This window comes from Thermobia domestica, chromosome 7 (assembly GCF_964235325.1).
Source record: "Thermobia domestica chromosome 7, izTheDome1.hap1.1, whole genome shotgun sequence".
Taxonomy (NCBI): Eukaryota; Metazoa; Arthropoda; class Insecta; order Zygentoma; family Lepismatidae; genus Thermobia; species Thermobia domestica.
In genome coordinates, this window is record NC_137460.1 from 123,182,132 (window position 1) to 123,204,224 (window position 22,093).

Consider the following 22,093-nt stretch of genomic DNA (forward strand, 5'->3'; position numbering starts at 1 on the left):
TTTGTAAATCTTAGTCTCTACTTACGACTTTCTCTAATTCTCGATCACTCTTGTCATATGAATATATATTTTTTTCTCCACAGAAGAAGATCTTGAATTATTGAAATTAAAATATGGTAATACTTCAAGCTTTTAGGGATTCGAATCCAGACCATCGGGACAAATATCTGATGCAATAAGCACTTATCTACGACGACCATTTACTTAATGTTTCACCAAAAAAATGTTAGTTGGAAACCATTCATGAAGGGATAGTCCACAACTAAGGCTGTAAGAAGAGACGATCATTAGTTGAGTTACTCAACATTTACTTCTTCAATTGAGAAATAGTTTAAACAGATCTTCCGAGAAATAGTTTAAACAGATCAATGAGTGAACGTCTCGAATTATTCGTGAAGTTTAGGCTGAGATTTTAATGTTAGTCCCACAACTTACACAAATCACGGTTTACGTTTCTTTGTAATTAAGTTGTTGCAAGATCAGTTAGGATCAAAGTTCGAGGCATTTTAAAATAAAATATACTTAGCAAACGTATGTACTTAGTATAGTGAAATAGATAAAAGGGATTTAAGGAAAGCATATATGTTGCAAGGAAGAAGAAACAATTATTAATTTATTTTTAAAAACAATTGATGTTGATTCCGTTGTACGTATAGTTGATGGAAAAGAAAAGTTTATTTATTTTTGACGTGGGATCAGAAGAAAATCCCCGATATAGGGTATTATATAATAGCGGTAAAAGTTAAAAATACAATATAAAATTTTAAAAAATGAAAGTAATTACTATTATGTTGTAGTGTTCATGTTAGTACCTGAATTACTGGTGTTAGTAGTTGAATGGTAGACATTAGGTCACTTCGGAAGTTATTTTAGTTTAACAAATTGGTGACGAGAATAGGATACATGAGTAGTGTATTGGAACCGGAATTAGATGAAAGAAATGAGGAAGAAACTATTGATATTGGGAATCATCAGGCTAGATTTAACGAGGAACTCGAAATTGAAGATATACTAGAGATGGTCACGTGCAATGGAATTGAGTTACCTGTTTTAACGGATACAGAAGCCAGTTACTCTGTGATATCAATCTCAACTTAAGACAAGTATCTGAATAATTGTACCTTTGTACCAATCAACAGAACAATCATGAAGATTGAAGATCGTTTCATGTTTTCGTTGGGTAAAACTTCGGTGGCACTGTCGGTTAATGGAAAGGAATATCCAGTTGATCTCCGGATTTGTGAAGAATATTTAGAGTGCAACATAGTGGGTTGTGATTGGTTACAATTCTTCAGATCACAACAATTATTTCCAGGAAGGTATCAGTCAGGGGAAATTGGAAGGTATGATTACAAGGGCAAGTTGCAACAAGAAAATAGTACAGTAAAAACGCCAAGTCATAACTATCTAGTAACGAAGGAAAATACAAAAGCTAAAAGAATCCAATTGAAAAGGAAGAAACAAATCAAATACATGGAAGGACTCGAGAGGGAAAGCGGTTTTATCTGATGAAGATGAAGAATAACTAATGGATACCACACAGAATAAGGATAAGGGAAGCAGTCACATAGTTGAAACGAGGAAACTTCTGTCCAGAGTTGAACCTAGCGATGGATTAGAAAGAAAAGAAGACAAGAAGTTCGGAGATATATGAAAACAAAAGATTGAAAGTTCGTTACCAACTCAACAAGGAAGGTCGATGCTAAAAGACAAACTAAGAACAAAGGAATTACAAAAATGGGGATGCTTCAAGAACCATCCGACGCTATATTTCAAGAGGAACATCAGTTATCTTTTGTGGATAACTCTAGGTTGGACTATGGACCACAATGTTCTAGATATCGTCAAAGAGGCAAAATAAAGAAGACTGCTAACGAGAAAAAGTTTAACGGTTCAGTTCTTTTTTTAAAAAAATGAAGTTGAAATGTTGTAGTAAACTAGGTAAAAAGGATTTCAAGAAAAAAGTATATGTTGCCAGGGAGAAGAAATGTTGAATTTGTTTTAGAAAACAATTGAAACTTACTTTACTTGTTGATTCCGTTCTTATGTAACATGTGCGTAGTTGATGAAAAAGGAACGTTAATTTGTTATTGACGTGGGATGAGAAGAAAACTCCCGATATAGGGTGATTATATGATAGAGGTAAATATTAAAAACACAATATAAAATATAAAAATAAAAGTAACTACGATTATGTTGAAGTGTTCATGTTAATACCTGAATTACTGGTGTTAATAGTTGTGTGGCAGACAATAGGTTACTGTCAGAAGAGGTTTTAGTTTAACACTTAGTAACCAAGTTTAATTTATCAGCTTTACATATATGATTTGTAGTGAAGAGGTATCGTATGAAATTGCCAAGTGGCAGACCCGGATTCGAGTTTCCTCGTGTCAATCAATTTCATATTTCCAATTTCATTTGTTAGGTAGTTGTTATTATAATTCTATTATTGCTTTATTATTATTATTATTATTATTATTATTATTATTATTATTATTATTATTATTATTATTATTATTAATGATAAATTAAACTTCCAACAACTCAGGAATACAAACTGTTTTACATTAGTTATTGTGACGTAAAATAATATATATTGTGCGACAACTACGGTTATACATCACAAGAGCTGTAAGACCTATTTATTACTCTCAAACTCAGGCAAATCTGACTGTAAATAAAACATATTTTGAAGCAGTAAAGAGTTTTGCGCAGAAGTCAAGGGAGTGGAATAACCAGAAGGCAGAAGGCATAGGGAACACGCCTCGCAGTGAAATAAAATAAACATCTTTTTAATTATAATTAATAATCTTTACAAATGACATAAGTAATTTTTAAATAATCTACAAGGAGTAGGTTACTTCTGTAAGGTTTTCTTCTGGCGGAGTTTCCCGAAAGTACCTTATAATTTAGTTCGTATTTTATAAGAAATTCGTATTTTAGAAGAAACCGTTTCTTAGTAACATGACCATATCATTAAATAATGTAAGACATAGCTGGAGGATTTACTGAGCTGTTGCATACTTTTATTTATTTTTTTGATATTATATAAAAACATAACTTATTTTAATTCCATTTCTTAACTTCAAATGTGAGAAGTTGTAAAGCAACTATCCATTTATTTAATATTGAGCACATTTTTCTGTTAGACGAAAACAGAATATTATGTGACTAGGAGATGAATTGAGTCGAGAGTAACTTATATACCCTTGTTATCAAGTACTATCAACTGGACATTATGAATTCACTTTTACTCGTCCTATCCATTGTTAACTCTTTATATAAGAGAGCAAACCTAACGTTGATACAAAGTAGTGGTTATTGGACCACTGTTGTTAGACATGTAGTTGGATCCGATGTTGGTAAATAATCTTACGGTATCGTTAGAAAGATCCATTTTTCATTTCTTTCCCTAAATTGAGGTGAATATTCATCAACTAGTATAAATAAATCATTTTTAAATGTGTTATATATAATAAACATTAATAATGTATAGACATATCTTCTATTAAATGTTATATTTTAGGACGAGAAAGAATTAAAGATACAGAGGCTGATCTGTTTTCATGAGAAGAAAATAATATTGTTTCTTGCTATACTCCATTTCCTCCATCACTATTCATAGTCGATATGATCACTACCGGTATAAAACATTCCACATCATCACAATTTCTGTTGCTGCAATCGCAGTATATTGTCGCACTTCCAATTTGAAGTTTTTCAGAGATATTTCAAGCGAACAACGCGATATAAAATACATCGTTCGATAAGCTTATTAACAAAGCAATCCACGGACTGGAGTCTGGATTCTTAACGTACATATATTTTTTCCGAATAGCATGGGTACCTTTATCTGCCATGCGTCAGTAGAATGCCAGCACTAGTTTATCTCTGTCTTATAGCTTTATCGTATCGTCTTCATATGGTGCTGCTATTCCGTCAGTGTAAATTAGAGATATGACAAATACTTAATAGCAAGTAGCCTTTCTTTTTAACGAAAAATGATTTTCCAAATATCTTGCTTTTCTTTTTCAGCAAAAGCTAGTGATAACCCTGCAACCTATTGAGAAATTCTGTATTCATTCACTCACAAATTTACAATGATGTAGTTTGTGACAAATTATGTCACAAGCTTTTCCAGTTACTTAGATAGATTAAGTCTTCATCTATTATCACAACAATTTTCAAGCAGTTGTCACCTAGGCGCCGCTTATACAGCTATCTGCCTTGTACTTTTGCTCCGCCATACACCGTGGTATTATTTGATGCAAGTTTGCTTTGGTGACAGTTTAATTTGTGATGGTCAAACAATTCATTGGTGATTGGACTACCAGAAATCTTAAGCCATAACACTCTCTAGTAGTGAATTTGCACAGGGCTCATACCCAAGATCTTGTGAATTAGTCCTGTATGTTTCATTGATGCCTTTTCCGGATTTGATTTGGAAATGAGAAAATTAAATGGTATCATTGAGTTTTATGGCAGCTAGGCTAAAGGAGACGGGGATTATGAAAAACGACTGAAATGATGGAATGAAAAGTGGGAGAACCGGGGGAAAACTTACGCACACGGTGTTTGTCCACCAAAAATCTCACTTGGCCCGAGCTGGGATCGAACAAAGGACCATGCATCAGATATCTACCACTGAGTCACCGCGGTCGCTTATATTTGATTTATTTTGGATGTGGACTGTGCTGTGTAGACATGTGTAATAAACTTTTAAATATAATACAAGAGTGTCCTATCGATAAAAAATGCTCAAATGTTGTTCTACCGAGAGTTGAATGCTAAAAATTACTTGGAATAAAGTATCGTTCACAAAAGCAATCTCTTTAGCAGCAATGCCTTATCTACAACACATTCTCTCTGCTACACGATAGCTGAGAGTGTGACTCGTGTGTGCGTATTGTAATATGTTATGTAGGTAGAGACGATAATGGACCAAGAATTTGTAAAAGTACGAAACAGTCTTCGTGTTTTACAAAGTTAATATATCAAAATTTCCCTTATGACGAAAGGTGAAGGAAGCAACGTTCCATACGAGAACCCCTTCGCTCATGCAGCCACTGGGGTGTCTTGTAGGTACTCCAAGTTATGATCCTAGGTAACCTCCTCGGCTCATGGCAGCCTCGTGATGTATGTTTTTTGTAGAGGAATCTCCTTGCTTCAAAGCAGCCTCCAGGGATGTTATTCTAGGTAGAGCGACCTTCAGATCTGTTGTTGGTTCGCGATCAGTGGGCAACGGATGACTCTTCGTCAAAGATTACTCTTTTATAGGCCCTCTTTTCGCGGTTTTTTGGTTCCCATCGTGTTGATCTTTGTATCTTCCTGTTTAGTGTATAAACGTTGTACTTGTTTATAAATGTTAGCACCTGCCGTCTATAAACATGTGCTCATGTTATGATGTGGGAATCCTTACCGTATAATGTTGTTATTATACACAACTGTTTAGGTGGAAATGGATCAACCTTTGTGTTTTAACGTAGGTTATTTTATCATGCTTGTTCTTGATATTTTGTTATATTATATATTATTTACATTATAGGAAAATACGAGCCATGTGATATTCAAGGACATATATGTATTGCTCGTCAACGAGGTATGTTGTATAGTTTTACAGCACTAAGTTTAATTTAACAAATTTTATGTGAGTTTTTAACTTTATATATATTTGATGTCACAACATATATGTGAACATGTGATTTTCTTATGTTTTCACTTAAATCTTTGCTTTGACGTTCAAAATGGTTACGTGTGCAATCTATGGACTATATAATGAATTGAGGAGAAATGTACGGAACAAGGTTTCACATAAGAAAATCACTGGAGCTATAAGACATCTGTTGTAGCAGAATTGACAATTAGGTACCATATTACCTGTTATTTCTATTTTATTTTATCAGATATGGTGGTGTTGGTTATCTAATCATAGAACTGAGCAATTAAATATCTGTAGTACCTTATAAGAGCTTATAGAAATGTTGAATACAACCTCAATACAGGTGTAAAGTGGCATTCAACAAACATGATAGGAAAATATATTGCGGTTCATCATCTTAAAAATCAATGTTTATGCTTTATCCTTTTACAAATATAATCATGCCACATATACGTTTACACTAAAAAGAAAGAGAACCAGTATATGGTTGCTTGAACCATAAAATATAGTCAATATAGGGACAACTATACGTATAGTTGTTAAAAACATAAAATATAGCTGTTTTTCTAGTTGCATGAACATATTGCATTGTTGTAGAAATTATACCGTATAGTCCCATGTACCAAACATATATTGCTATCGGTACTAATTATATGACTAGCAGAAAGTCTTTCCGTGTTCCTCACATCCTAATAAGACAAAAGTTCATTTTACAGCGTTTCTAAATGAACATTTGTCTTATACAGATATGAGAAACAAGGTAACATGGTTTTCAGGTTTTCATAAACATCCAGTTAGCCATGTAGTACACATAACAATATAGTTGTACATGGGATTATAAAGTATTCCATAGAGAATGGATGCAGCCATTAAAAAAATGGAAAGTGGAATTCACTCGCTCAACTTTTCCACGTCTGTATCTAGAAAATCACTTATACCTGTGGAAAATACAAAATAAAATTTCGTCTTGATCTTATGTGAACAACTCCAGGAGCTCATGTGGCTCGGATAACACGTTAAGTTTCAGGTTCACGTCTCATACATCCTCGCTATCAAAAGGGATTCTAAAACTCAAAATCAATCAATCAATCAGTTATGTAAAAACCACTACGCAAGAGACTTTTCACGGTTTCGTATTAGAGAACATTCACTATTGTGCAGAATATTTATACAAACAGAGAGATGTACCAATAAGGAAAAATAGATAACATATTTAAGAAAACATTATATATTCCAATAATATACTGCATACAAGCTATACAATGTAGCATAGTGTGATCAAGTACATCAAACAACATTATTGTATTATATACAAATACCAATTACTCACACTGTAAAACATTACACTACCCGTTCATAATGCTTTACCGAAATACATTAATCTTCGTTTGTAAATATATGCTTGACTTCTAAGAATACCGTTGTACAGACCTCTAAAAAATTATGAACATAGGTCCAGAAAAGCTTAATTTCATAGAGGTGTTGGAAAGTTGATCGAGACCCGCCATCTCCCAGAACATTTGCAGAGTAATGGTACTTACACTGAAACTTGTTTCAACATTGTGAAGATTTAAGGAGAACAATTTGTTGTCATATAGAACACCCTAAACGAGATCTTTAGGAAACGCGGTTTAAACGTGAAGATGTCTCTAAGCAAATGTTCCCTCTTTAGCGACTCCGGAGAACCGTATTTAGGAATATTTCATAAGACAAAATTACTTCCCTTAGTTTCTATGCAATGCTGAAACTAAGTTCTAGTGTGATTTTCGTTTTCCCGTAAATTTTCTTCAGATGTAGCACCAAAATAAAGTGCCTCCACAACCTTTAAAACGCTTCTATCTCGGAAATTAATATTTCCAGACCTATGGTTATTAGGGCTTTTTTCTGAAGTACTTTTAACTGTCAGACATTCACTTACAGCCAGTAAATGGCATATGTATTATCACAAAGAAATATCAAACATTTAATACTAGTAAGGAGTTATAGCACATGTAGTTACATATTTTATAACAAAAATATGTTATAAATTAGTAAAATATAATGTACTTTCCAATTATAGCACTGTCCAAAAAAATCATTTCACAGCGAGAAAATGTACTGCCTGTAATTTTTAAAAACTGCCATACTAAAGAAGAATATAAAAGTAAATAGTTTATACAATTTATATTAGGATTCTTTACTCGCGTCACAAATAAAAAAAAGATAGTTAAATGTTGAACACAATGGATAACAGTTCACAATGGATAATTATACAGGCTTAGTCAAAAGTATCGGTACAGGCCAGTAATACCGAAACGGACGGATGGAGGTAAACCAATGATACAAGTGCGTATTGCTACAAAAACTGCATTGAAAGAGGGGTGTTTTCATCGTGGCAGCCATTTTGGATTCCGCCATATTGGATATCACATAATATTTTTAATGGAAAGGAATATATGTGACATTAAATTAGGTTAGAATTTTACCGAAAACAAGAATCTGAACTTAATTTTACCGTTTCGTTTTTCGTCTAACAGCTAAGTTATTCTAAGTTTGATACTTGAATCTATTAGATTGAATGTCAAACGTATCTTATAAATGAATCGCAATAGAAAAATATGGTACAGATTTTTATTTGCGGAAATTCTATCCAAACTTAGTATGTCAGGTATACCACCTCCGTCCACGCATTTCGTTATTACTGGCCTCTCTCAATACTTTTGACTAGTAGAATCAATTAACAAACCTAGATCAAACCAACTCGTAGGCGAAAGACGATAGATCAAAAATAACTTCCGATTCAAGATGTTGGGACAATTGTAGCCCGATTTAATATGTCATACATACCGCTTTCCATTCTAAAAAATATGAGATATCCAATACAGCGGAATCCAAAATGGCTGCCATAATGACAATATAGTTTCTGTAGCAGTTTCTGTATCAATGCAGTTTCTGTAGCAATACGCACTTACAAAAGTGCATTATCGTCCACCCACCCGTTTCGTTATTACTATTAGCTTGTACCGATATTTACCCGGACGAAACATGTCACGTCACCTTAGTGAAGTACTTAGTTCTCCAAGGTCCTTAACGTGGAAATGAGGCTACTACAGCTGTGAACCTCTTATACCACACTGTTTCTATTCCGTACATATGATGTTGTATAAAAGTCCACGCCTGCTCATTCTCCTTTGGGTATTTTGCATTCAATACGTGAAATGATTTGAAGCATATATCTATGGCCGTGAGTACACTTTCCACTCTGTAGATATTTCCTACTATGCTCACATAAAAATGTTCTGGCTCCAACGGATTAGACGCAACTACAATTGCTAAGGGCTGCACAGTACCTCCTAATCTTATCATTTCAAATTGTGTCTTTCAAGATCTGAAAGGAGATCTGAACTTTCCTGAAATTATAAAAATATGAATGTTATTAAAATCAGCGTGAAATTGCAGATAGCAGTCATATATCTTAATGTGCATAATATGTTAGTCAAGTTGTAGATAAAAAATGCATTGATAATTATATTAAGGAAACATTTTACATCATATTAAATTTTTTCGCATTTTCGCATTCTTCTTACAGGACATTATACACTCATAAGGATTTCAATCATCCACACGCTCCTATTACTTACTTCATATAAATTAAATACCAACTTAACATATACTATACGTCAAACGTATATAATTTAATATCTTTAAGAAAATATTGATTAATTTTATGTCACAATGACAAACACAAAGAAAACAGTTATGTTGCAAGCAATTTCTATAAGAATGTAAGTAATATTTCCAGTGAACAACTTTCCATTATTAGCTTTAAAAATCTGAGAAAGGTTGTATAACTTAAAATCATATGGAAATTATAAAAAGGGATTTTTAAAAAGTGCACTACTCCAGGTTACAGAACACAGCCTATCTATGTGTTCTGTAACATGAAGCAGCGCAGTTGTTTTAATCCCTTTTTATCCTTTTAACCTTCCGCATGATTTTTTACCGTTATTTCAAATTTTTCATGCTTTTCAAGCTGATAGTGGTGTAGTTGTCCCCCGAAAATGTTCTTTTATAGAGTGTGCAGTGAGTATTAAGCTATAGATAAGCATTTGTACTTATATAATTTCATGTAGATCCAATCAATGTCCTAAGTCTGATAATCCCAAGACCGTATAAAGATTTGTGTTACTAGAAATATGTATGCTGATTTCAAAAGCTGCAAATTGCCTCACAATCAGTCCACTGATTAATTACATCTACTGCTTTCTTTCAAAAAACATCACAATCTATAATTTGTTTTCATATCAGCGAGAACATATTCGTAAAGTAGGAAACATAATTCATAGGGTCAGGTGGGTTATGTTGAGACGCTCTAAAGAATGTACAGACGTACGGAATTAAAACTGTGTATGCAAGATACTTCTAAAAATTACTAAATATTAGCCCATTGAGTGATCTATTGAACCCATGTATGGAAAATATTCTTGAACACACACTAACGGTACAAACAATCCTTCTTCCAAAATCCTTCCATTTCTCTGGCAAAAAAATATTTTCTCTCAGGAACTCTACAACTTTTATTCAAGCTCTCGAGATATAACGGTAATTCAAAATGTTCTGTAATATCTTCAAAACAAATAACATTAATCAAAAACCAAGAACACAGTGAACTACAAAATACTATTTTGCAGGTAGTGCCGTTATCACGACTCATCTATCTGCTTTCGCATGGCAGATATTAATAGATATTGCATTTATTTGCGGGTTTATAAACAGCTACACGGCGGAAAGAGATAGGTGAGTTGTCATAACGTTATCACATACAAAACAATATTCTCTAGTGCGCTGTGCTTTTATACTTTCAGCTACTTTATTTACCGGTATGTTAAAAATATTACAGAAAACTGTAAAATTAACTGTAGTTAATTTCGCGGGTTTTGAAGACCCTTAATTGCATTCCTACCATGTCCATGATCGTAACACATGACGAATGCTTATCATCTAAATGTAACGTGCAAATAGTTACAAGGGGTTTCATAAATACCAGATCTTACGTTATTAAAAAAATTCTAATCGCCTATGAAAGATTTTTCCAAGTTGTTATGGGTGTGTAACGCAGAAGTTAATTTCCATGATTTATTTTTTTTTCGTTTTGCTTATATGATTTATTTTAAACTTTTTTGAGGCAATTGTCTGTGTTTTGCAGAATGTAGATAACTGATGCAGATAAAAAATAAAATTACTACGATAACGTTGAACCACAGGATCAGAGAAATAATTAACGATGTCGAATATACAGGGTCAGTCAAAAAGGCTCTTAAAATCCCAATATATCACCACTCCAGTTCTAACGTGGAAATTGTGGTGTCAATAAATCATCACACCAAGAGGGAGCGGTCAATATTTTGTCGGTCAGTGGCTGTAGATAGCAAGGGGGTGCTCATCACATACATAGTATCAGTCTGTTTCCGCCTTGGTGGATGATCAATGGCAATCCCCATTTCTCCATTTCCACGTCGGACACGACAATAAAGATTACTTTAGACGCTAAAATACTTTTTATTCCACCCTGTACAGTACATATACAATTTAGAAAGTATTATGGAATTGTAGTTAACTGCATCTTAGCACATTGTAACTTAATCCAAATAGGAAACCAGACAGGATGAAGAGAAATCATAATTGGTTTAACTTGTGAATATACGAAACTAGCACTCCAGAAATTTACATTTACTTAGTTCGACAAAATTTACTCTGGTTAATATAATTTTATTTTCATACGCAATATCGTCTGGTTAATATAATTTTACTTTCATTAACGTGCATTTCCAACTATGAAGGAAATAAAAATGAGTTACCTTTTTCTACATTTATGAATTCCAAAGCTTGCACTAGTTCCACTGTTTCAGGAGCTGTGTATGTGGTACTCTTAAAAATACTTTCTAATTTTGGACTTTCTTCTGCCCATCTCGAATAGAACAATATCTCTTCATTGGGGCATGTATGACAAAAATCAGCATCCAAGTGAAAAAAAAATATATATTGACCTTCGTTGTAGAACGAGTATAAACAGTAAATGTTATTACCATTGATTATTACAGGATCATATTTTTCTTTAACTGAATCGAAGGAACTTTTATTATACGAATGATGAAAATCACGGGTTTCCATATCTGACAAATGGTATGGTGTTATTATAGACATCACGCACCTAACTTATAGACACCAGGAAGGGTACTACATAATTTCTTTCCAGGTCTACTAACTGAGGCAAATGTCGGCATAATAACAATATATAGTTTTAAGCCTTCATTCTCAATTTCTTTTTCCAGTTTATGTGATCGTCGAAAGACGGCATTCCTCTAACATGAGACGGGCTTATAGGCCACAGTTGCCACAAATGCCCACAACCGCTTGCCACAATGGCAAGAAAGTTAGTTATTCCTTTTGTTACTCTGGAGAACAAAACCTTACTTTTTTTTTTTTTTTTTTTTTTACAGTGATTCCATACTGGGTAAAATCACTGCCTTTTAAACAAGCAAGAAAAAGATAGTTTGCTCCCAAACAAATCAGCATTTTCCTTGGAAGGGCCGCGGTGGCTAAGTGGTACAGAGTTCACCTCTGGTGTGTTGGATGCTCAGTTCGATCCCAGCCAACACGAATTGGGCTTCGTGGTGGACAAACACCGTTGATATTGACTAAAGTATTCGGCAATGGATGTATCACTGTTCATGTATGTAGTATTGTATGATTTGAAATGAACTAATAGACAAGGACCAGGCCTATATTACTGGAATATTATGGATATAAATAAATCTAAACCATGGAACATCATACATAAGTGAACAAGATATCAAATAATTTTACTTATTGATTACTATTCAATACCACACTAACATCATCCATCCAATTATATGAAACAAACAAAATTGAAACTAACTTACGTTGGTGCAAAAAGGATATTGGTTCAATAGACCATATAATTTTTGCTTGTGAAAAACTGGAAGAAGAAGGAAATGTATTTTAAAAAAATCCAACTACTTGGGAGTTGGAGCTTCCTCTCCACAAAATCTGTTGTCAACAAATAACTGGAATCTAATTCACATCAGTATAGAATTCTTACAACTTAATAAAATTTAATTGTAAACAAGTCTGATGAAGCATTTAGCGAAAACTCATAGTAGCAAGATTACAATGTAATTTTGTAAATTTTAATCTCACATCAAAATCAAAAATTTGTTCAGACCAGTCCGGAAATCCAAGTATAATGTACCTATTATCTATCTATCTATAGTTTTTTTTAGGTATGTATCCAATTAGTCCTCACACCGTGAGTTGAATGCGAATATAGATAACGCGAAGGTTAGTTGTTGGTGTGGGTATATCTGAAGACCTCGTACGCTAGCAGTATTAGTACTTCAAAAAAGACACAAACTTTCACTATACTTGAAGTACGTTGATATTTGTTTTTAATATCAGTACTGCCATCTCTGTTCTACACTTTTAGTTCACCAGCTTGAGCTACATCTCGATCTACGGTTTTTGAAGTAGGTAGAAAAAATTCAGACAAAAACAACAATCTTTGATTATTTTACGTTATTTAATGCAGCTCTAAAGGTATACTAGATTGACTTCATTGTTTGCCACATTTTTTCATGAAAGGAAATATTTAGTTTAACGTTCCAAGTTTATGCACGAAGGATAAGGGAGACGGTGAAGATGATAGATGAATGAAATCGTGGAATGAAGAATGTGCGTGAAAACGGGATAACCCTAGAAATCCCACGCACACAGTCTTTGTTCACCGCAAAGCCCACTTGGCACGAGCTGTGATCGAACTAGGGTTCCCACGCACCAGAGGTGAACCCTCTCCACTGAGTCACCGCGACCCCTTTTTTCATGTCATTCAAAACAAGTAATTCTAAAAGAAACTAACGTAATCCGCTTCTCTCTGTAGTTTTTACTGTAAACTTTTGGGCAAAATTCCGAAGACGTCATGCCCCCTGTAAACAACCATTTCTTTTAAATATTGTTTATTTAGTACGATTATGATTATTTAATGTTGATTCTAAAGGAATACTCGTAAACCTAAAAGCAAAATAAACACAAATAATAAAATCAAAGAACTAACTCCAAGTCAAAAAATAAAAAAGCTAAAAAAAAGTTGTGTCAAGGCAATTTTACATAATGCATCCTGCTTCCATTTCTACTCGTAAACTTCGAAAAATACAATTAAACATCATATCCTAAATATTATAAATAATACGAGGACGTGAAGGCACACTCTTCCCAATTCCACTTTTTTTTTTTCCATTTCAATATTTCATTCATTACTCATCATCACCCTCCCCCTTAGCCTCGGTGCGTAATTGTGAAACGTTACACTAGAAATTTCATTTCATTTAATACACTTCCATGTTAAAATTTATATTTTAAACAAAGAATATATTCATAAAAAATGTTCCCTTATTATTAATATCAAGCAACATACAGTTGACACAATACAAGCATGCAAGCAAACGTAAAGTTAAAAAAAACGAACTCAAACGTCTCAAAAAATCAAGAATAATAATAACACGAATACATAAACAATACGTATATTCAGCAAGGTACGTGAGTAACCGCATTCTAAACCTAATCAACGCTATCCTATTGAGGAAATATCAATACTATCCTATTAATTCACTCTCTTTAACTGGTCAATGTTATCCGTGTGCTACTGGTCTATATTATATTAGACATGGGGAAGAGAAAAGCGTCTGGGAAGGTTCTAAAATAAGCATTGCCTAGAAACTGATATAATACTAAATAATCAAAAAATAATGTATTCAAACTCAACTAAATTTCTGGGACTTTGGCTAAACCACAATCTTTCCTGGGAAGCACACATATTTTCACTAGCACAAAAGCTCAATAAAATGCTCTATGCATTAAAATCAATCAAACATGTTTTAAAAATAGATTCGATTCGTAACTTGTATTTCGGACTCTTTCAGTCTTTACTTTAATATGGTATAATCTTCTGTGGAAACTTCCAAAAAAGTAATATGTTGTTCGTTATTCAAAAAAGGGTCCTAAGAACTATGGCTGGGGCCAAAATAAACAACTCGTGTAGGCCAATATTTAAGGAACTTGAAATATTGCCTTTACCCTCGGTATATGTATTACGTATGTTACTGTTTGTTAAAACCAACATTGAGGTATTTAAGGAACCAGTAACCCATAAATACGATACCAGGCGTAAGGATAAAATCCCCAGCAAACAGCACTGCACTAAATTATACGAAGGAAATCCAACGTATATGGGTGTCATACTATATAATAAGCTGCCTCTGTATCTTCGAAAGACAGAAGAAATAGGAGAATTTAAGCGATTATTGAAAACCTACCTATTACAGGACAGCTTTTATTCCATGAATGAATTCATAGGTGTGTAAATAAATTTGATTATTGGTAGTAGTTAAAATGTCTAATTTTTGTGTTTCCTTGATATAGTAGTCGTAGCGTAGTATTTTAATTAATTCGTATGTATATGTTAGAACTATGTATGTTTATGTATTTTTATACCCTGACGAGTCTTATTCATACGCACGAAATAAAAATGAATATGAATACAAGTTAGTAGGCAGGTTTGAGAATATCTGTACTACAGCTCAATACCTAATACCAAATTGTCGAGCGAGTGTTAGGGAGTGAAGGCGAGATAGTACCCCGTCAATGTATGTTGTTTTCTATCTTTATTACAACTCAATGGAGAAGGGGGCCAACAACTCTCCCAAAAACTTGCACACCACGGAAGTACTTTCGTATCGTGGCATGATTTGTATGGACGTATACGTCTTCTTTGTAGCCTCAGGATAAACTAATGTGGGTCAGGCAACTATATCCTTCTACAGGATGTAACAGCATTACTGGAATTACTACTTCAATCTGCAAAATCCAAGAACACTGGCTACCTCTCCATTGACTTGTAATAAATATACATAACATCGTGCATGCAGAGCTACTAATTCGCCTCCACCCGCTATCGCTCCCTCGCGTTAATAGTATGTGAATTGACCTTTGTTACAGAAAGTAATCAATCTAACATAAAAGTGGCGAGCGTTCTACAACATTCACACTTCAATCGAAGATTCCTGACAGAAATGCACGTATCAGCTTCTATTTGTTCCGATACTCTTACATGTTACATACATTTTGGGATGGCATTTAGAATCTCCCCAACTCATTTCATGGGTCCAGATCGGAGTAGGCCTACCTTGTTTTTGTCTAAATTGTGATAAAGGTAGAAAACAACGAGACCTTGCAGGGCTTCTAACCCCTTCGCGCGCTCAGCTATATTTTGTGAAGTAAGTAACACTAGTGATATTACATTTGCGAGATTGGGGGAGAAAATAAAAATACTATAAATTTTACAAAGGGATCCGGAAACGTTCGCCGTAGCATACAAACACTTCCTGAAATCAACTAATAAACCATTTAACAATGAGCGGTTTTAGCAAGCTCAAAACATAATTACAAAGAGAGCCTAACACATTATCCTAGAAATAATACTATACTCTTTACGTAAAGGAACATAGGGTTCATGCATATATACCTTCAAATCGAGTAAGTTTACCAAACCCATGCGTGTCATAGTATGTCTCTAATCCTTTACAGCATAGTAAAGAAACATTATCAATATGGTGGTTCTGAAATTTCATGCAAGCGGCGTATCGCTTCTTGACTCAGCGCATATTGCATGCATGACTATAAATATATGGTTCATTTCACAATATTAAGTATTAAAAGGAACAATTCGAACAAAATAATGTATGGAAGCTGCTGTTCAAGAAGTGTTGTCTCATGGAGCATCTGTGAGGCATGCTGCACTTAAAGTTTCGAAGTCTGCTGTTGCTCGTTATGTACGTAAATTTAAATACTCTAACACAATTTCATTAAAGTCCCAATTACGACGTACATAAAGTTTTTTCCGAAGAAGAGTAGTGAATTACGCAACTAGTGAATTGCCTCATAGAAGCAGCTCTACTGAAACATGGTTTGATAAAAGTAGGAATAAGACAGTTAGCTTACGAATTTGCCGTGTGAAACAATAAGACTGTTCCCATGTGGGAAACAGATAAAATGGCTGGAGAAGGATGGCTGAGCACCTTTAGAAGACGCCGTACCAATGTATCGTTGAGAAAGCCTGAAGCAACAAGTCTATCACGCACTTTGGGATTTAACTCAACTGTGGTTGCGGAGTTTTTTGGAAATTACACAGAAGCTCTTAAAAAGCACTAGTTTGACCCACATGAAATCTGGAATGCAGATGAGACAGGTTTATCTACTGTGACAATCCACCAAAAGCATTTGCTCCAAAGGGTGTGAAACAGATTGAATCTATCACTAAGAGGTAGCAACATTACTATGATTGCTTCAGTTAACGGTGTCGGCAATAGCATTTCTCCCTTTTTGTGTTCCCTAGGGTACGTTTTAACGATACGATGCTTAGAGGGGCTTCTGTTGGTTCATATGGTGTGGCAACTCACAATGGTTGGTCAAATGAAGAAGTGTTTATTCAATGGCTTGAACATTTCCTTACATGGGCCGATATTAGATTAGGGGAAAAATGACGTCATGGTTTTAAAAAAACTATTTCTTCAAGCAAAGATACATCAGACAATAGTACATAGTTTTACGATAGGCTACCTGTCAGTATAGGACAGCGCTGGAATACGACCTATTTCAGAGAAATTATTTATTTTTTAGAAGTACTTGCATTTTTTTAAAATTACCTTCACATTTACATTGTTCTTCACCATAATTGATGTAGTGCACTTTTCTTTTATTTCTCATAGTTGCTAGATCTTTTGTAGTATATTGAACAGTAATATAAACAATTTTAGTGAAAACAAAATAAAAATACTAATTTAATACTGATAACTGTTCAAGTACGGTAATGGAACACAAACGTAACACCAAAATATCTATGTATCATAAAATTAAGTAACAATTTAGTACAATTATTGCGTAATACCAAAAATATGCGTTAGTTGTTTACGTTTAGAACCTTGCTGTAGCTGATACCTGTTTACTTTACATATTAACTACATATTATTGGTCCGTTGTGGGAATGACGTCAGTGTTATGGTAATGACACAATGTTGTGGTAATGGCATAATGCTATGCAATGATGACAAACATAAATATACAACAATCCAACAGTTGATGTACACTACAAATTCTAATACTAACAAAAGACTTTCCACAGAATTGGATCAATTTGAACATGTCCTCTTATTCTGCTTACATGCCAAGGTTCAGATATGTAGAAACCTACAATATCATCTCTTTCATACCACAAAATATCAGGCTTTGGAAGTCAAAATAATCTATTTTTGCCAACAGACTTTATGCACTGAACTTCGTAATTATATTGTCCATCGTTTTTTTACTGTACGTAAATATGATTTGTCCATGTACACTCATGTCCCAAATGATTGTCGTATATCTATAACTGTCTTCTTGTAAGAATATAAACCTAATTTGATAATGATTTTGCAGGATACTTTTAATACTGACACTATGTGTGTAATCGTGAAATGTATACTAGTGGTAAATTTTATAGGAAAAGAATTATAAATACGAAAATTAGAATGAGTAAAACAAAAGGTTGGTAAATGGACAAGAAAATTTTATTTTCATTTTATTGTTCGTATTTACTGTTATTTTGATATGAAATTTGCCACATACATGTCTTTGCCGATTATACACATACTAACATTGTAAGAAATACCGGGCGGAATTCGTTATCAAATTATATTCCTACAACAACATATTTATAGACATGCAACAATAATTTTGGACCTGAGTGTACATGACTATGCATAAAGAGCCATTAAGTGTTGAGCTCAGTTATTCTTCAACTGTTGTCGCATCTTCCATTATCGGTGTTAGTTCCCTCTCACGGTGACCTGAAGACATGATATTCTAGTTCCTTTCCGAGGTCTAAGGTGATACTTTTTTTTTCTTCATTATTGTTCGTTCATACGGTTCTTGTACCTTCCAGCTTTTCTCTTCTGCACCTTCTGTTTTTCTCCAATTCTTTAATTCTTTTATATGCAGTGGATCTTTCTCTCCTCACATGTTGTCTTCCGCGTGTTCCCTGCAAGCACTTGACCCTGGAAAAAAGGAGCGAAATTGCAGTTATGATCTAAATAATGTACATAGAACAAATTTAATTTCTCACTTCGTTTACCTTAAAATATACTTTCCTGTCATCAGTTTTTCTTTTTCAAAAATGAGAATCAGTGAACTATAAGAATATTGCATGTCTTTTTGTGGCTATTACATAATAAAGACTCACTGTAGATAAAAATTTAAGTGCCAAAATAATATTTGTTGTAGCAGTAGAGACAAAAGACAGTAAATTGTGCTCAATTGTCACAAAATAGAAAATACCATTTCTTAGAAATACAATCTAGCATATAAGAAAGTGAAGATGTGTATGAAAATCTAAGGCATCATCATCATCATCATAGGTATTCTGCCTTTATTGGCAGGTCACTTGCCGCAGCTGAGAAGCTTCCATGCTCCACGGTCCTCCGCTAACCTTTTCGTCTTCGCATATGATCTTTCTGTATCTAAGGCATAAACGTATAAAAAAATAAGTGAAGCAATTTCAAGGTAACACTTACATTGTTTTCTTCAGCGAGTCTTCAATTATTGTAAATTCTGAGTTATGGTCTATGAATATATTGAACAACTCAAATATAATATTTTTTAATGGTCATTATCTTATCAGGCGTGTTATAAACATCTACTTTATTTTCGTGATGGGTAGCGATGAAGTCTTAATTGCTCGGGTACTCACCACCCTGGAACTTGTTTTCAGGAGAAGGTTAATGGTTTTCCATCCCTTTACACCAGATAGAATGCCATTTCCATTCGTTACCTTACCTAAAGTTGCATATAAACTCGGTGTTGTTCCCATGTCTTGTTCTTTCTGCCCTTCCAAAAGAAAACGACCAAAATCACTAAACGACAACAGAACAAGAAAAGCTAAAGGGCAGTAGGCAATGCTAAGTTATTACCTATATTTTTTCTATCATAGGCTATATAACTTACGTTCATTCCGATGACGGAGGAGATGCTTGTGGAGTTTCTCTGATAATATTTGATAAACATTTGTCTTTGCTTCTTTTCCTTCTTTGGTCCTCTCTCCACTGTTTTCGTTTTCACTTTTCCTCTCTTGGGCTTCTCTCGTTTACAGGTTTCAGCTTCTTCTTACTGATCCTTTCTTTGTATCTTTCTCTTTCCATCTTCAAGTACTTTTGCCATTTTATTGAATCTTCCTTTAATTTTGCTCTATAACGAAAAGCTCTCCTTTTAACAGCCAATGCTTGACGTGGCATAGTACAGCAAGCCTGTGAGAAAAATAACCTTACATAAGAAAGAATATTAATTAAAACTAAACAGCAAAATTCTAATTTTAAAAAAAAAAAACTTATTTAATCTACCACCTAATATGAATGAAACGTTTCAAATGTAACATTACACTGTGATAGCAGAAGATGGAGCTAGGTGGGGCTTAAGCCTCTAAGAAGGTGTTAAGACTCAAGTTGCCCTACAGATAAAATCAATAAGACAATATTTTTATTGTTTTCTGGTTGATATATTACAGATGTTAGGCTCTCTACTTTCGAAAGAAATTTTTGTATCTTCCCCAATTCCTATTTAATTTTGGTACCGTCACTGAATCTAGAACTTGCTGTCAAATTCCCAGTTAATTCATAAACACCGTAATTGGCAGTTTAAATAGCATAAATCGTAGTAGTTTGCTTCCCTCTAGAATAAAGATGTGATCTGCATAATTTGTATATTTTATTAAAAAGAAACATAATAGAAATAATTATGCTATACAGTAGAAACACGTTTATGTACTTCAATAGCCATTATCGCACTTCTATATCATTACCGCAACAGAAATATTTGTTGCGGTAATGTCGGTTACGGTAATGACAAAGCCACAATAAATCGCTATTGTCATTGTTCATTGTTAAATGACGGCCATGAGGTAAGTTGGACAAATATAATGCATTACAGCATAATGTAACTTCGTAAAAAGTTTTATGATTAAAAAAATCCTTAAAACAAAACACACGTTGTGGTAATGATGTTGAATAAAAATACTCACCCAAACATAGAAGTTTGAAGCACAATAAATCTTCAGTAATATACATTACACATGAACTGTCGCGTACATCACACAAAACTATCATGTCAAATTGTTCTTCAATTGTTACTTCTTCAATGTTGCCAGTCCCAAGTTGCTAAATAATTCAATTTTCAACTTTCTGCGGTAATGACATACTAAGCTGGAGACTGAGATTTTACAAACAAAATAAATAGAATTAAAGGTGGAATATTTTATTCACCGGAGTAATGAGGAGCAATGTATATTCTCTTGAATGCGTCGATTATTTAAAATAAAAAATATTGGAAAGTGACACAGTTATGTATTTATACAACTTGTTAGTGAGGACACGTTGCGGTAATGACATTTAAGTAAAACTTAACTGTTAAAAAATACAAAATACATGCCAATGCAAAACCCATATTGTAACGGTCGTAAAAGTTCATAAGGAATATCAGGAAGACAAATATAACATGTATTTGTTCAAAATACAATGGAAGCTTAATAGGACACGATTTTATCCCTAATCAAATATTCACTCACATATGCAAAACCTTCTAGCAATCGACTACATCTCTTAATAGTAGACAATCACAATACTCATATTTCATTACGTCTCATAGACAGAGAAAGAAAAGCAGGTGTAATAATTTTAACACTACCACCCCATACATCGCATAATGTACAGCCATTGGATGCAACTCGTTTTGGTCCTCTCAAGACCTTTTATTACAAAGGAGAAACAGACTGGATGAATTGTTCCTCTAATGCAGGGAATCTTGTAACTATTTATGATCTAGCGGGTACGGCGTATGAATTGGCATTTACTCCAAAGAACATGTTAAGTGGCTTTAAAGTAACGGGAATTTTGCTCTTGAACTCAAATATTTTTCAAGATAATGAATTTGTGTCAGTTGAAATTCCAGGGGCTAACAATAATGAGAAGAATTGCTTGGAAAATCGAGCTGAAACACAAAAATCTTCATCTGAAATCATTCACAATGAATCCGACGATCATCGAGAAATGTCACACCCGGAAGGTCTACCACAGAAAAGCACTGATATTGGAAAACCTTCCACATCTACATCTGTTGGCGTAAGAGGGACCCCTGAATTGATAAGACCACATCCTAGTATTGAAGATTATAGACCAAGCCATCGAAGGGCCAATTTAAAAACCAGCTCAAGAATTATCACAGACACACCGGAGAAGGAAAAGATAATGGAAGCGAAGTCTCTTAACCGAAACGCTTCAAACAAGTGCCCAAACGTGTTAA

The 22,093-nt window shown here is 33.9% G+C and overlaps 1 protein-coding gene across 1 annotated transcript in view; it reads left to right on the plus strand.

Moving 5' to 3' along the window:
- The window catches only part of LOC145688936 (uncharacterized), a 355,842-nt gene that overhangs the window by 130,693 nt on the left and 203,056 nt on the right, over window positions 1-22,093 (plus strand). Inside the window, exon 9 of the mRNA XM_081763102.1 lies at window positions 5,546-5,599. Within this exon, the coding sequence (XP_081619228.1) occupies window positions 5,546-5,599 (54 nt within the window). The remainder of the gene's footprint in view (window positions 1-5,545; window positions 5,600-22,093) is intronic.